Source organism: Peromyscus eremicus, chromosome 2, assembly GCF_949786415.1.
Source record: "Peromyscus eremicus chromosome 2, PerEre_H2_v1, whole genome shotgun sequence".
NCBI lineage: Eukaryota > Metazoa > Chordata > Mammalia > Rodentia > Cricetidae > Peromyscus > Peromyscus eremicus.
This window is the reverse complement of record NC_081417.1, coordinates 164613909-164630825: the sequence shown is the minus strand read 5'-3', so window position 1 is coordinate 164630825 and position 16917 is coordinate 164613909. Positions and strand designations below refer to the sequence as shown.

At 50.2% G+C, this 16917-nt stretch overlaps 1 protein-coding gene across 1 annotated transcript; it reads left to right on the top strand.

Annotated features, from left to right (window-relative positions):
- Positions 1-2850: 2850 nt before the first annotated feature.
- On the top strand, positions 2851-8154 carry Vwa1 (von Willebrand factor A domain containing 1). The gene is made up of 4 exons (XM_059256314.1): positions 2851-2985; positions 4146-4703; positions 6343-6621; positions 6701-8154. Exons 1-4 carry the CDS (start codon positions 2913-2915, stop codon positions 7036-7038), a joined length of 1248 nt encoding a protein of 415 aa, XP_059112297.1. The 5' UTR covers positions 2851-2912; the 3' UTR covers positions 7039-8154.
- Positions 8155-16917: the final 8763 nt, after the last annotated feature.

The window sequence follows — 16917 nt, the reverse complement described above, 5'->3', positions numbered from 1 at the left end:
CTCCGTTTCCTTTTTCTGTGTTCCGGTGTGTGCTTGGGTTTTCATGTTAGATACAAATTACAAGACAAGTGGGACAATGGTGGAGCACGCCTTTAACCCCAGCACTCGGGAGGCAGAGGCAGGTGGGTCTCTGAGTTCAAGGCCAGCCTGGTCTACAAAGCCAGTTCCAGGACAGCCAGGGCTACACAAAGAAACCCTGTCTCGAAAAATCCCACAAAAAAAAAGAAAGAAAGAAAGAAAGAAAAATGACATTTCAGAGCATTTCAGCCTGGTGGAAGTGGGAGAAGTTTCCCCCTTGGCACTTGTCCTAGTTAGCCCTAACTTGATACAGCCCAGAGTCATCTGAAAAGGAAATTTCAATAGAGGGATCCTCAGATCAAATTCGTCTGTGGGGGATTTGTGTGTGTGTGTGTGTGTGTGTGTGTGTGTGTGTGTGTGTGTGTGTGAATTGTTGTAGGAGGACCCAGAGCACTATGCACTATGGGCTGTACCATTACCTGAGCAAGTGATCCGAGGCTGTAAGGAAGCCAGCTAAGCATGAGTCAGTGAGCAAGCCAGCAGTGTTCCTCCGTGAACAACAACAACATGACAAACTGCAGCAGCTCAGTTCGGGTGGAGAGGCAGGGGCAGGGCAGGCGTCTCTGTCCTTGTGTGGGGTCAAGGGTCAGGTCAGAGGCCCCAGGAGCTGCCCTTTCCCCGGGGTTGAACATGACCACAGCCATCTGTGGACAAAAGGCCCTTCTTCTCTGCAGAAGCCTGACTGTGGGAGGAAAGGAACATTCCCTAGGGTCCTTGGTTGAAAGCAGGGGCACTCTGCTAAGAGCAGTGCCTCTGGGTTTCAGGAAACCCCTCCACCTGCTTGCAGACAGACAGGGCAGGCCAGCTGCTCCAGGAAATAAGACACAGTGACTCCCTGTTCTGAGCCAAAGCCATTGTGGCAGGATAGACTTAGCATCAAGGGCTGTCTTTCCTTTGGGGCTCCTAGGTTGACAGGAACAGTCAGGGGCAGTCCCTGGAGACTGAAGACTGAAGGGTCAAGGTCACCCTGGCCTGGGCTATCTTTGCCTATGACCACATTTCTGCCCTTTCTCCTTCCCTAAACCTATCTCCCTTTAGAGAAAAAGCTTCTGGGCTACTCTGTTTGTTCTTTTGGTGTCCATCCCCCTAGGACGTCTGGGTGTCTTTTGGAAGTGGGAAGCACTGCGAGACAAAAGGATAAGATTTTTCTGGTGGCTGATCAGGGGGTAGGGATGATGGGAAGGGTGTCCCAAGGAATTTGGCAGCAGGAGCAATTCAGCCTGAGCTCAATTCAGGCAGGTAGCCCAAATTGGACAGGGCTGGGTGGAGACTGGGTCTCCTGTGCCCTCTCCGTCTGATGATGAGGCCAGAGGAAGGAGGGCAGCTGCTTCCTCAAGGGCCTGAGTCACAGCCAAGAAGATCTGCTCACTTTTTCCAGAAGGGATGGAAACAGGGCAGGCTGAGGTGTGACTATAGGCCTGAGGGCTACGGACCTCTGCTTCCTACAAGACCTAGCTCCCTGGCAGAGCAAGCCTGAGATAAAATGGTTCTGCTGGACACCCCCCACCTCCAGCCCCCTGCCCCCTGTCGTCTGCTTGTTCACAATGCCATCTCCACAGCAACCTTGTGTATTGGGAGCTGGAGGTTAGTTGGTGCCCCCTGGGAGGCACACTCTTTGAGGGACTCACACACACTGTTCCTATCCTCAAGACTCAGGCAGAAGCATCAAGCACTTTCTAGTCCATTCAGAGGCCTGAGGTCTGTGGAGTGAAGCCAACACCCACTGCCAAGATTCCCGGCAAGGGGGTGGGGGACGGGCAGCAGTACATAGCTCTTACTTGTTCCTGCAGCAAGCTTCTCAGGCTCAGCCGCATTGCTTCCTTTTTTAGGCAAAGCCAAACTCAGGCACAGTCCTCAAGGCCCCACAGTGTCTCACCTGCCAGAAATGGAGGAAGGAAAACCATTGAGTCCCATCCGTCCTCCCTGCTGAGCATCCTCTTGCCAAGAGTGGGAAGGGAGGGGACATCCTGCCAGACAACCCCCCCATGTGTGCCTCCACCCTGAACACTATAGTTACTCCACAGGAAAGCATCTTAGGAGGGCATCAGTCTTGCAGCCCTCTTGAAGGGCTCAGTGTCCTTTGGTCTGGGTTTGGCTTTGACTGCAGGAGCCAGCTCTGGATCATCAGTGGGTCTCTGGTTCTGCTGGGGTCTGACCTGGGCGTAGCCCTGGGACCCCATTTGGGTAGTGTATAGGAAAGCAATAGGCCACCATGGTCACACAGAATAGCTTCTGACTGCCTGGCTTCCCCTTATGTCTTTTCCTCCAAGAATTCGGGTGAGAGTGCTGGGAAGGCGGGGCTTTCCATTCTGTAAGAAGCTTCTTATATGATCTTGTCTCCTCTAAAGACAGTGTCCTTACTGGTCAGTCATCAGAGAAAACCTGCTGCTCCTCCAGCTTGTAGTCAAGCTGGGTCCTTGTTGAAGGGAAGTTGCTTCTTTGTATAGCCCCACTTCTAAGGCTGTCTTGGCCCTGACTTCAGGCGTTTTGCACATCAGGAACTGTAAGGAGCTCTAATGGAAGAAGAGAGGTGAAGAATATGGACGACACATTATCACAGCCTGCAAAAGAGAGATGAGAATGTCAGCGCATGCCCACATGTATGTGCTTTTGTGGCTGTTGCGTGTCATCGCAAGTCTGGGACCGCTGAGGCGCGCATCGCTATGCAGTCCTTGCAGATTGGCCTTTGAGCGCGGGACAGAGTGCACGCACCTCCCAAGCAGGGGCGTGGCCACGAAAGTAGGTGTGGCTTCTCAGAGGTGGGTGGGCCTGCCTCACGGTAGGAGGGCAAGTTAGCTGCCAGCTGCGGTCGAGAGCCCGCCACTCCATGCACGATGCTCTTCTGGACTGCGCTCAGCCTGGCTTTGAGTTTGCGGTTGGCACTGGCGCGGAGCAGCGTAGAGCACAGTAAGTGTGGTGGAACCCGGATTCCAATTCCTGACAGCCCATCGGCTGCTGCCCACGCGGGTCATGAGTGTCCAGGTGCAGCTGCGGGACGAGTGGGCGGGAAGGCCAGGGGAGCGGGTGGGGCACACGGCTGCACCCTTAGCCACCTACGGTGGGCGCTCCCAGGCACTCGGTGACTCAATTGAGCCAGCACTGGACATAGAGCGCGGAGGCCACGGTCTGCCCCGCCCCGTCCCGCCCCGCCCCTCAGGCCTGGATAGTGAAGAAAGATGTTTAAGAGGCCTCCCTGCCTCAGTTTCCTTAAGGTCCCTCAGTAAAAAGGAGGTAAGAAGATTGGAATGGTCCCACAATGAGGGGGAAGCCTCAAAGCCAGGATTAGAATTCAAGCACCCTGAGAGCCCCTGCCTACTTGAGACTTAGGGATGGAAGGTCTCATCCGTAGGTACCTTGAGTACTGATCAGTATCGCTGGCTAGAAGAAACCGCAATAGAAGGAGAGGCTCACTAGATAATGGTTGGGCCCTCAGGCCGTTTCGGGTGGATATATCCTGCTTTCTTGGTACAAATGAAGCAGAGAATGAAGGATAGAGGCGGGGAGGGGTGATGTCATCTGTAACTGGGGTCAGGATTCCAGCCTGGCCATATGATGGGTGGGAAGCGCTGTACAGTGTTTTGTCTTCCCCATCCCTTCACTTTTGCTCTCCCATCCTCCCCTGTTGTCTCCATTGCTGTGCATGCTCAGAGCCCATGGCTTCACCTGGAAACTGAGCTACCTAGCTTAGCTCCATCCTGGAGGTGGCCCTTCTGAAAATTAAGTCTAAGGAGAGCAATGCATGTGACTCAGGTCCCTTCAGACCTAGGCCTGAGCCCTTGGCTCCACCTGCATGCAGTATCTATTGAGGACAGTGTCAGCACTCGTATAAGGAACATGAGGGCAGCCCAGGGTGCCCTGGGTACATGGCCTTTGTACAGTCGGGAACCACTGGAGTGTGGGCCTTTTGTTGACTAATAACCCCATTCTGGGAATTCTACTACCAGTATCTTTGGGCAAAGGCAAGCATATACTTCAGGGAAGTCCAGGCCTTTGGGGGTGGTTCTGCTCTGGGCATGGGGCTCTTTGGGGAGCTACCACCTGGACTGAACCCTTGTCTTTTCCTCTAGGTGCCACAGCATCAGCCCCCCAGGGGGACCTGTTGTTCCTGCTGGACAGCTCAGCCAGTGTGTCACACTATGAATTCTCAAGAGTTCGGGAATTTGTGGGGCAGCTGGTGTCTGCAATGCCTTTTGGCCCTGAGGCTGTGCATGCTAGCCTGGTGCATGTGGGGAGTCAGCCATACACAGAGTTTACTTTTGACCAATACAGTTCAGGCCAGGCTGTACAGGATGCCATACGTGTTGCATCCCAACGTATGGGTGACACCAATACAGGCTTGGCACTGGCTTATGCCAAAGAGCAATTGTTTGCTGAAGTAGCAGGTGCCCGGCTAGGGGTTCCAAAGGTACTGGTGTGGGTGACAGATGGCGGCTCCAGTGACCCCGTGGGCCCTCCTATGCAGGAGCTCAAGGACCTGGGTGTCACCGTCTTCATTGTTAGCACTGGCCGGGGCAACCTGTTGGAGCTGTTGGCAGCTGCCTCAGCTCCCGCTGAGAAGCACCTACACTTTGTGGATGTGGATGACCTTCACATCATTGCCCCAGAACTTCGGGACTCCATTACTGGTAGGTGGGAAGAGCCAGGGCCTGTGAATCCCTAGCTGACAGCCAGCTGCAGGGGAGGATCTGGGTTAAGACATCAGGGGAAACTCATGAGCCTGATGCCCTTGTGGATACAGCAGTGGGGAGGTGATCCACATGTTCTCTTCATACTGTACAGGAACACACTCCTTCTGGGTGTCTTCATGTACCCTGACGTCTGGGGTATAAAGGGACTATGGCAGGTCTGAGTGACCACTTCAAGATGGGACTCCCTGGCATGTATAGGCCAATGAACTGAGGGCTACTTTGGGTGGAGTGTGTGTGAAGGGGCTTAGTACAGATAAAGGAGGTCCAAGGCTCCCCCAGGGGTCTCTGTCTGTGGCATCATGTGCCTTTGTGTGTGTCCAGGAGCCAAATGGCTTGCCAGGCCCACCATTCCTGGAGAAAGGAGAGCCAAATAGGTCAGGGATTGTCTCCTACAGAGTTCAGGCTCATATTCCATGGTAGGGAGCCATAGTCAGGAAGGGGTTTGAGCTGGTTTTCTTTCACTCTAGTCCATTGTGGGGACTGCAGGGGAAGCCAGAACAGGGAATACACTCTAGGAGCTTAGTTTCTTCTGGACCTCCAAAGCTGATCTCCCAAAGAGAAGGGGCTAGAGACTAAGGGCCTGTTGGTTGGCTTAGCCTGTGGTAGGCACTGAAAAATGCTATTACTCCAGGGTAGCGTTCTTACCAAGTCTCTTACTGTGGATTAATCATCTACACTGAACAGGAAGGGGTTGGTCTGTTGGTTGCAAAGGGTGAAAGGTCTGCCTCAAGAGATTCCTCAGGGACATCACCTGGTAGCCCCTGGGCCAAGAGGCCCAGATGAACCTGGAGAGGGCAGGAGAAAAGGCTGTCATCAGAAAAAAATACTAGGGTGGGACACCTGTAGCTAAGGTCAGAATCTGGAAGGGAGGCTGGGTAGGAAGGTGAGTGCCCAGCTGACCAAACAGCACCCCGCCTCATCAAGGAAGAAAGCCAAGGTCTGGATGTGTGAATACTGATCAGATGGCTGACCATGTGTTTGTTGTCATAAGCCCAGGAGCCCATTCTGGAGTCCCCCTTTCCACTCTCTTGTATAGGAAGGTCTCACCCTCTCCCTAATCCTAGGTCCAGCAGCTCCCGAGGTTACCATGTTTGCATTGTTCCAGGTGCCACTAACATGTAGTCTCACATCTCCTGGCTGCAGCCTCTGGTCTGTTTTCCTCCTTCACAACTGTTCAGACTATGGCTCACAACAGATTTTTGTGGTGACCACGCAGTCATGGGAGGGCTGGTCCTCTGTTCTTAGATAATACTGTGGACCTTGCAGCCTTGGAGAGACCCTCATTCAGGTTGCTTTTCTGTGAGGAGTAGCCACTATATCTTACAGGTTTGGATTTGAGGATGATAGGCAGGAAAGTTTATGATGGGGGCTGGAGTTGGGGACTGTACTCTGTTCCTCCACTAGCCCAGAGTCTTTAGTCATTAACCACCTGGCTCCTGCCTCTTCTTAGCAGAAGGCCTCACCGGTCTTACCAGGGCTCCAATCTTCGGGTCCTCTCCAGATCAGTGAGAGCCCCACTCGGTGACACAGAGAAGGCCACTTCTGTTCCCTGACCCCAGCACTGTCCCGTTCTTAGATGCCATGCAGCCACAGCAGCTTCGTGTCTCGGAGGTTATGTCCAATGGCTTCCGCCTGTCCTGGTCACCCCTGCTGACAGTAGACTCTGGTTACTACGTGCTGGAGGTGGTGCCCAGTGACAAACTGGCAGCCACAAGACGCCAACAGCTGCCAGGGAATGCCACCAGCTGGATCTGGACCGATCTCAATCCCGACACAGATTATGAAGTAGCGCTGCTGCCTGAGTCCAACGTGCGCCTCCTGAGGCCCCAGTACGTGCGAGTACGCACGCTGCAAGGTGAAGCAGGGGTACCTCATGGGAGGGCAGGGTGGCATGCAGGGGTGCCCCTTCAATCAACCACCCTCTTCCTCCGCAGAGGAGGCCGGGCCGGAGTGCATCATCATCTCGCATACCAGGCCGCGCAGCCTCCGCATAAGTTGGGCCCCCGCGCTTGGCCCGGACTCCACTCTTGGCTACCATATACAGCTCGGGCCTCTGCGGGGCGGCTCCCTGCAGCGCGTGGAGGTGCCCCCTGGCCACAACAGCACCACCATCCAGGGCCTGACACCCGGCACTACTTACCTGGTGACTGTGACTGCCGCCTTCCGCTCTGGCCGCGAGAGGGCGCTATCGGCTAAGGCCTGTACGGCCTCGGGCGAGCGGACTCGCGTCCCGCAGTCTGTGCGGCCGGAGGCCAGACCTCCAGAGCCGTGAATTGCCTGCCCTGCCCACCCGAGAGTCCCTCTTCCCTAGCCCAGTGAGGGAGGGGCCGCCGCTGCCGAAACCGAGGTTTTTCTCGGGGGTGGGATGGGGTGGAGGGGTGGGGAGATGGGGTGCAGGTCCTGCCTTTGACCCGCGTGACTCCTCCAGTCGTTTTCCTACTGGTCATGCTGGGCACCGTCCTCGCTTGATCCCGGGAACCCAGTGGCAAGCCTGGTAGCAGCACGCGCGATGTCAATCCTCTCCGGTTGCCAGTGGAATTGCACACAGTGGTCTCTGGGCAGCATTTGGCGGGGAGATGGACAGTGTCTGAGGGCAGGTTGAGGACATAAGATTCAGGACAAGCATTCAGGAGAGGAGGCCACAGGATCTTATACCTGTGCCGAAGACCGGGCCCTCTGGTGGCGAGAACTCCACATGGCTTGGAGGAAGTGCCCAGGACCATTCAGGTCCCGTCTGTGCATAGAAAGTGGTGGAAGAAAGGGAGGAGAGACTGGTGCAGGAAGGATTCCCAAAGGCTTCCCGAGGGAAAGGAAGATTAGGGAGGAGTATTGGGAGGCTGATGATGTTGCCAAGTGGTTTCTATCAGGATCCTCTACCAGCCTGGAGGCCAGGACCTGTCAGGGACACTGACCCTACCTTCCTGCCCGGCACCTGCACTAGGTCCTGTTATCAGTGCCTGGGATGCAGTCTTTTCTTCGCAGGAATGGGATAAGACCTTGGCATTTAAGACTTTGGGGATAGGAGACCCCCTGCTATGACAGGCTCTAAGAGAGGCTAGTGTAGGAGCTTCATAAGGGACAGGAACAAACAACACTCCCCAGGACAGGCTCACTCCAAGGACTCTGCAACATCTAACCCCAAGGGGTCATGCTGGTGAGCTACCTTCTGTGTGACCTCCTACCCTGGGGCTTCTGACAGACAGCTAAAGGTAGTCAGAAACAGGCTTCCCCTCAAGTCCCTATGTAGACAGAGCCTCTCCTCCCAGAATCACTAGCCTCAACCCAAGCTTACTTCGTCTTTTTCCCCACTAACAACCCAGACTCTAAAATACAGTCAAGTCAGTTATAAACTGTGCCTGCAGTCTCATTAAAATGCTTTATTTTTCAAGCCGGGTGGTGGTGGTGCACACCTTTAGTCTCAGCACTCAGGAGGCAGAGACAGGTGGATCTCTGTGAGTTCGAGCCCAGCCTGGTCTACAGAGTGAGTTCCAGGACAGCCATGGCTTCACAGAGAAACCCTGTCTTGAAAAGGAAAAAAAAAATCCCCCCCAAACCCTCCCCAACGGTGTACACGTGTGGGCAGCATGAAGTCTGGCTGTAGTGTTTGCTGTGTCTGGGGAGGAAGGGAGGCAGGTCTGCAGCACCTGTGCTCTAATCATTCGGCCTGCCGTCCCTCTGTGTTCCTTGTCAAATGTGTACCAGGGCCTCACTTCCACAGCCCAGGATCTGAAGTTGTTCAAGTTGCTGCTGTTACAACTCAGAGGACAGGAGGCCTAGCTTTACAGGGTAGTCCCCATCACAACCTGTGGTCTACAGTCCACTGCCCAGCCCTCTACTTACATATCCTCCTTGCACTACTCTGGCTACTCTAGTGAGTCCTAGGAGCCAAAAGTATTGAGAGATGTGGGGTGTGCTTTGGGGCCTACATTGTGTCTGAGCCAAGCAGTGGTGGGTTTCTTGAGAATTTGTGTACCACCATTTCCCAAGAACCTGAGAGGGCATTGTAGGGCTCACCCTGACATCCAAAGAAACACTGCCCATGCACTGAATGTGTTGTGCATTTGTGGGAGGTAGCTGCTTTTGTGATGATGCTTTAGATACAGGGCCCTAGTCTGCTGGTGGAACAGAACCCTCTGGTGGTGGTGGTGGTGGAGATGGATTACCTCTCCATGCCCCCTTGTTAGGCCCAGGAAGCCTGTGTATGCACCTACAGGCTTCATGCCCACATCCTTACCTATTGATCAATTTCCTCTGACCTCAGTTACCAGTCCAGGGTCTGAGGCTATCTGCATTCAGGACAAAGATTCAGGTTTGGCATGTTTACCCCACACCCCCCTAAAACACAAAAGTTCCTCCAAGCCATTTGTGTTTCCCATTCTGTTCTGTAAGATGATTGTAGGTCAGTGTGTATTGGCCACTGAAGAGAGCAGTTTCCCTTCCATACTGAGTCTCCAGTTTATAGAACACTAAATAGATAGCAGAAGAGTACCAGAGCGTCATTTCTTAGTGGTTATGGTAGCTTCCGCTGACAGCTAAAACTCACAAGAATCTGAGTGACAGAGCTCACTCAAAATATACCCACTATCCCGAGAAAGTAGAATGGGCAGGAGCAACATATTTGATAGCCAGAGTCCACTCTCCACAAATCCTTAGTATAAGTTCATCTGGACCTAATGCCAGCACCATCTATTTTCAGGTGGTAGAGGTGAAAGCCTGCACTCCACTTACATACCATGGAACGCCTCTACTACAGTCCTCATCTCAGAGGATCTGCCCTTCCATTGTCCTAGGCATGTCTTAAGTCTCTGAATTTAGTATACATTTCACTATTACAGAATTTAATATATACTTAGTATATACTGCAGGACCTGAGGAAGTCTACAGGAAATATTTTAAATTTTATTTATTATTGTGCGTGTATATTGTGCATGTATGTGTATGTGGACTGCCACAGTCCACATATGGAGATCAGAGACAACTTTATGGAGTTGGTTCTCTCATTCCACTTTTACATCAGTTGCCAGGCTGTGTGATAAGCGTCTTTATCTGACGAGCCATCTTGCCAGCCCCAGGAAACAATTTAGTGGGATGAGATTTTCCTATGAGCTGTTTGCTACACACACACTACCCTCTGCTTCCTCTGACTCCAACTCTATTCTCTCAGTGTCTAGGATGATGAGCAGTGGCAGATTCCACCCAAAACTTAACATACCGGCCATAATGGCCATTCTGTTTCTCAATATGTACCAGAACACCAGAAAGGGCTATTCTGTGGTTGCTCCTGGTTGAGATCCATGTGAAATGAAGCACCTAGGAAGCTGGTGGGCAGGACTGAGAATATCCTGGATATGATGAGGAGACCTCAGGGGAGGCTGCTGTAAGCGCTAGCACCCATGTACTTGTGGCCACTTCACACTGCAGACGGTAGTAGTGCTAAAACCTGCATGCTGTTCTTGATGAGGGTCTTGGCTCTCTAGCTTTTAAAGTTCTTTGAATAAAGCTGTTTGTGAGAAGGCCAGATGGTGGGATAGTCTGGAGTCTAGGTCCCCAGGAAGTCAGTTGTTCAAGAGTGGCTGTGCAGTTAAAGACTACTCAGTATAGCCACTACCACCTTGGAGCTGGGCCAATTCTATAGTATCAACAATAAAAGGCTGTTAAACCCCCAGAAATGTAGCCTCCTGCTGGGGAACATAGGACAGTGTAGGAAACCTGAAGCTCAGATGCAATAACTGTGTCTCTCCTGCTTTTTCCTGAGATGGAAGTGCTCCTTTCACTGAAAAAAAAAAAATTCTGGCTGGATGGTGGTGGCACACACCTTTAATCCCAGCACTTGGGAGGCAGAGGCAGGAGGATCTCTGTGAGTTCCAGGCCAGCCTTATCTACAGAGAGAGTTCCAGGACAGCTGAGGCTACACAGAGAAACCCTGTCTGAAAACAAAGTGGGGGTGGTGGTGGTGTCTGGAGAGATGGCTCAATAGTTAAGAGCACTGGCTGCTCTTCCAGAGGACTTGGGTTCAATTCCCAGCACCCACATGGTGGCTCACAGCTGTCTGTAATTCCAATTCCAGGGAATCCAACAGACACGCATGCATGCAAAACACCAATGCACATAAAATAAAATAAATCATTAAAAAAAGAGAATATTTCACTTAAAAAAAAAAGCCAAAGGGGAGGAAAAAGGTTCTTGCTTTGGCAACACAGATCCTAAAATTGGAACAATGTGGAGAAGATTAGCATGACACACAAATTAAAAAAAGAAGGGGCTGGAGAGATGGCTCAGAGCTCACAGATGGTTAAGAGTACCAAGTATGGTTTCCAGCACCCACACCAGGCAGCTCACAATCACCTGTAACTCTCTTCCCTCTAGGGCCCTGCACTCATCTGTACATACTCACATACAGATGTACACGCATACACATAAATAGAAATAAAATAAATGTGGGGCTGGAGGAATGTCTGAGCAGTTAAAATCACTTGCTGCTCTTGCCGAGTACCTGGGTTCAGTTCCCAGTGCCCATGTCAGGCAGCTCACAACTGCCTGTAGCTCCAGTTACATGAGATATGACATCCTCTTCTGGCCTCCTTGATACCTGTATGCACATAGTACATACAAACACCCACATACACATGAAATGTGTAACATAAAACAGCCGGGCGGTGGTGGTACATGCCTTTAATCCCAGCACTTGGGAGGCAGAAACAGGCGGATCTCTGTGAGTTCAAGGCCAGCCTGGTCTACAAAGTGAGTTCCAGGAAAGGCGCAAAGCTACACAGAGAGACCCTGTCTCGAAAAACCAAAAAAAAAAAATAAATAAAATAAAATAAAATAAAATAAAATAAAACAAGTATTTTATTTTGTTTTTAAAATTTATTTATTTTTGAGACAGGGTCTCTCTATGTAGTCCTGGATGTCCTGGAGCTCAAAACGTTGACTAGCCTGACCTGGGACTTAAAGATCCACTTGCCTCTCCCAGTGCTGGGATTAAAGGGGAGTGCCACCAAGACTAGCTTAAGACCATTTTTTGTTTGTTTGTTTTTTGTTTTTTGAGACAAGTTTCTCTGTATAGTCTTGGCTGTCCTGGAACTCTCTGTAGACCAGGGTGGCCTCAAACTCAGACATCAGCCTGCTTCTGCCTCCCTAGAGCTGGGATTAAAGATGTGTGCCACCATGCCAATTTTTAAAACAGAAAAAAAGGGGCAGAGGCAGGCAGATCTTGGAGTTGGAAGTAAGCCTGGTTTACAGAGCTAGTTCTAGGACAGCCAGGGCTACACAGAGAAACTCTATCTTGAGAGAGAGAGAGAGAGACAGAGAGAGAGAGAGAGAGAGAGAGAGAGAGAGAGAGAGACAGAGAGAGAGAGAGAGAGACAGAGAGAGAGAGAGAGAGACAGAGACAGAGAGAGAGAGAGACAGAGAGAGAGAGAGAGAGAGAGAGAGAGAGAGAGAGAGAGAGAGAGAGAGAGCGAGCTGCCAATTAATGTCGTATTTTCCCTTGGAGGGGAGTGTGGTGAGATAGGGGTACCAGACAGAAGCCAGAAGCCAAGCTATGGCTGTCCCAGCTTTCAGGTGGGAGCAGGACCCATTTGAGACAGTGTTGTGGGAGTTGTGAAGTTTCTGGGTAGAAGTAGGGCAAGAATAATCACCAACTGCTCCTATCACAAAAGCCAGTTAGCTCATTGCAATTATATATGGTCTTGCAACCAGAAAGCTTTTTAAAGATGTAGCCCTCAGGGGCTAGAGAGATGAATCAGGGGTTAAGAGAACTTGCTGTTCTTGCAGAGGATCTGAGTTCAGTTCTAGCACTTACATCAGGCAGCTCACAACTGCCCCTGACTCTAGCCTGGGAGATATAAGATCTCAATGGGGAACCTGTACTCACATGCACACAACCCTACATACAACTAAAAATAATAAAAACAAAACTTAAAAGAGATCTTCATCCAAATTAAAATAATAAAATGAAGAAAAAGACACACATCCCCCACCTCATCTCTCCTGCCTTTACTCCAGCAGGTGACAGCAGCCTGCCTGAGATGCTGCAGGAAGGAACTAGAATCCATGTAACTGCACATGTGCAGTTCTGCTCGGTGGAGGCTGGAGCCATGGGCTGCTCTGTGCTTCCAAGGCCTGGAACTTCACCTCTACTCTCAGTTCTAATCAGTCACATCTGCCACAAAGGCTTTTGAGCTCTGGATAGACAATTCCTAAGGGGCCCACCCACAGCACCTCCTGGCACATCCAAGGACACAAAGACACACTGGTGGCCATGGAATTGAAAAAGGTAGAGTATCTGAGAGCCGGGATCAAGGCCACTCCCATGAGGACCCCACATGATGCTGGAAAATGTATATCAATGGAGTCAACTTCAGGGCCTCTGTGAGGACTCTCAGCTTGGTAGTCTGCAGGTCCATCTGACCAGAGTGGCTGATTTGAGGTCACCATAAGCAAGTAACTATTTACTTAAAAACAACTCTCAAGTAGGAATGTGAGCTACTTCAGTTAATAAGAAAGTTTGGGTTCAGTACCAAGCCATTACTTGCTGCAGGCTGCAGGAATATATCATAAGAACTCAGCTGGTTAAGGCAAAGTCTCTACCTGGAGGAATCAGGGAATTCCTCCAGAGGAAGCCAAATCCCAAGGAGTTTTTGGTGTTACTTGGCTTGTTATATATCAGCTGTATTCTGTTATGAAAATCATGTGTGCCTTCATAGTTTTCCCAGTTGACTTTTCCCTAAGAAGGGCTAACAGTGTGGACTGATCACTCTCTGGACACACACATTCCAGGTATTTGGAGAACAGCCTCAGGAAAGGCTTTCTCTGGAATCAGATATCTCCCTTAGCCACTTTCAAGGACTACAGGAAACACCACCCAGGTGGGCACCCAACTTCCGAGGATAACAATGATAACAGCCCACAGGCAAGTCTCCTGACTTAAGATAAATTCCACAAGGAGACACTGCCTAGGAGAGGTGGACGTTAAGTAATAGCTTTACACAATTTTGCTCGGACCCTCCCTTTATATACCAGGACTTCCAGGGCACAGGAGGGAGAAGAGAGAAGAGAAAGGAAGAACTAGATGGGTAAGAACTTGAGAGGAACAAACTGAGATGGGGAAGAACTAGATTGAAGGGCTAGAAGAGAGGACTAGAGGAACGAGATGAAAGATGAGGAAGAGACAGATGGGGAAGAACAAGATAAGGAAGAGCCAGATGAGAGAGAAGGAGATGGGAGAGGAGCTGATAGGAGAAAGAACTAGATAGATGGGAACCTAGAAGGGACAGAACTAGATGAAGGAATTAAGATAGAACCTAGAGGGGACAGTAGATAAATATAGAGAGAAATCAGGCAAGAAAGGAGCTAGACACGAGAGCAGAATAGAAGCTGTGTAAGAGAGAGAACTATCACAGAATAATAATGTGTATGAACTAAGGAGTTTTGTGTACATAGATTCATTTCTTTTCATCAAAGATTAATTATCAGCTGGTTGTAGATTCTTCCCGGATCCTGGGAGGGGACTATCGAGGGGCTGGACTCCCATAGTCCCCGATAATTACTGTCCCAGGCTATCATCATAAATCTATCATCTCTCTGAAACACTGCATCTATAAGACTGGAAGCCCTGCTTTGGTGAAACTAGCAAGCTGAGGTTCTATTCTGGAAGGCCAGTCTGGGCAGGATTTTTTATCTACTGGGTTAGGGTCTGCCCTGGGGTGGCAGGATCAGGGCACAAATGCTGGTGGGGGTAGAAGCAGGCCTGTAAGTGAGCTGTGGTGAATGTGAGCATGATAGGAACTAGAGGGCCCATGTGGAAGCTGGGTAAGAAGAAAAGATGGAGGGATCGGCCCTCATAGGCGAACAGAGTATCAGCAGCAGAGAAGATCACATTTGCCAATGAAAATGATAGTGGTAAATAGAAATCACTGTTATGATTCTATTCTCTTTCATTTACTTAGTGTCTTTAGGGTGTATCTGTTGTAAGAGTTTATTAAACGTAAGTGGTAGAACATTCAACGTGCTCCATCAGATTGTAAGGTGTAGAGTCAGTTGTTCAGAGGGAAAGGATATAACTCTGCTCTCTCAATGTCAACCAAGCAAATCTCCCTGCAGTCTGAGATAGGGTCCTGCTATGCAACCCAGACTTGTCTCATATTCTAGATCTCTGCCACAGTCTCCTGAGTGTGGAGATTACAGGCATATGCCACCACCCCGGCTTAATTTCTCTGAAGCAGTTATCAAAGTCTTAAGATAATAATCGACTGTTTTTCTTCCCTCTCTTCTCCTCTTCCTTCTCTTTTGTTCAATAAAAAGTCTTGCTATATTGCTCAGGCTAACCTAACTCCTGGGTTCAAGTGATCTTCCTACCAGCTTCAGCCTAACACTTCAAATTTATATTTAATTTTAATAGTGTGTGTGTCCATGTCCTGTGTGGGTTTGTACATGTACCTGTGAGTTGAGAGGCTTCAGATCCCTAGAACTGGAGTTACAGGCAGTAGTGAGATGCCTGATGTTGTTGCTGGGAATAAAACGGGAGTCCTCTAGAACAGCAACACACACTCTTAACCACCGAGTCATCTCTCCAGCCCCACAGTTCTTAAAAAATTAAAAAATAGTTAGATTCAGAATTTTATAAAAGATATGAGCTTACCAAATGCAACAATGACTGAAAGGTGTGTGGCCTCTCAAACTTTGACCCATGTTCCTTATCTGTTCAAGCTCAAATGTGACCTGCTATGAGAGGTGTGGTTTGTCCATAAAACAACAACAAAAATAACCAAAAAAAAAAACAACCCAAACAAACAAACAAAAAAAACCTTTTATTCCACTGTGTGATGTCTGGCTATTGCTGGGACTCATTTGGTTTTGTTGGGGGACCGGGATTACAGGCAGAATAATCTTAGAATTTTAAACTTCAAATGGGTGTAGTGGCCTATGCCTTTAATCCTAGCACTTAGGAGGCATAGGCAGACAGATCTCTAAGTTCGAGGCCAGCCTGGTTTTCAGAGCAAGTTCTAGGACAACCAGAACTATACAAAGAAACCCTGTTTTGAAAAACCAAAAATAAATAAATAAATGATTTAAAACTTCTTTACTGTTTTCAGTCACTTAAAATTGTCTTCTACGTAGAAAAGTCAGCCCATACACTTCTGTGAACGCAACCAGTTTTATCAAAGAAGCATGAGAGCAAGACACTAACTTGGAGAATGTGAGTTCCCTAGTGACAGCTGCCCTCTGTTCATGATAACTTCCTCCTACCCAAAGGTTAGGTCAGGCAGCCCCTGGGTCCAGAGCACTCAAGGGCTAATGACCACAGTCCTAGAATGCCCGCCCTCTCTGCTGTCGGGTGGCGGTCATTCAGAGATCTATATCCGTTGTAAGGTACCCTCTGCGGGCTCTGAGGGTCTGCTTGGCTTTCTGATCTGTACTGCAAAGCAGCACTCGAAGTGGCCGCACGGCTTGCCAAGACACCAAAGAGGAAAGGGCTCAAGAAACCGCCTTGGAAACAGTCTGGGGCAGGACTGCTTGTCAACTGTGGCGTCTCCGTCTCTGACCCATCTCTTATTCTTATTCACGCTTGGCTGTAAGAGCTACCGGCTTGGAGACGCTCAAAGCAGCCACAGACCTGCATGACTCCGGCGTCGATAAAGTGTAGGGTCACAGCAGGGGCGGTCTGTTGGTCTAGGGGCGCCGGAGGCGCGGAGGACACCTCTTCTCTCAACCTTCGGGCCTGTGATCTCACGCCGGTTACCTCGCCCGTGGTTAGCATGGCCTGAGGCATCTCAAGTCCGGAAGAAGTCAGCTCCGGGAACCTCCATCTCCTTCAGGTGTTCCTTCCTCTTCTGCTCTCTGGGTGTGGACTCACCGCAGCAGGAGTTACGACCCTGCGTGGTGTGGGCCCAGTGTCTCTTTGATCTTCTGTAGCCATTATGGCTGGAGTGTCTCCATAAATGCATATAACAACGGATATAGATCTCTGAATGACCCCCCCCCCCGACCCGTAACAATAGCACCTCTGCTAAAAAAACAAACAAACAAAACAAAAAAAACAAAGAGGGAGTTTCTAGGAGGAAGGCACACCCACCCCGAAAACTTTGTTCCTATTTGCTTGGTCCAGGAGCTCCGTCCAGTTCTGCCTCTTTAGACATCTGGGCAAATC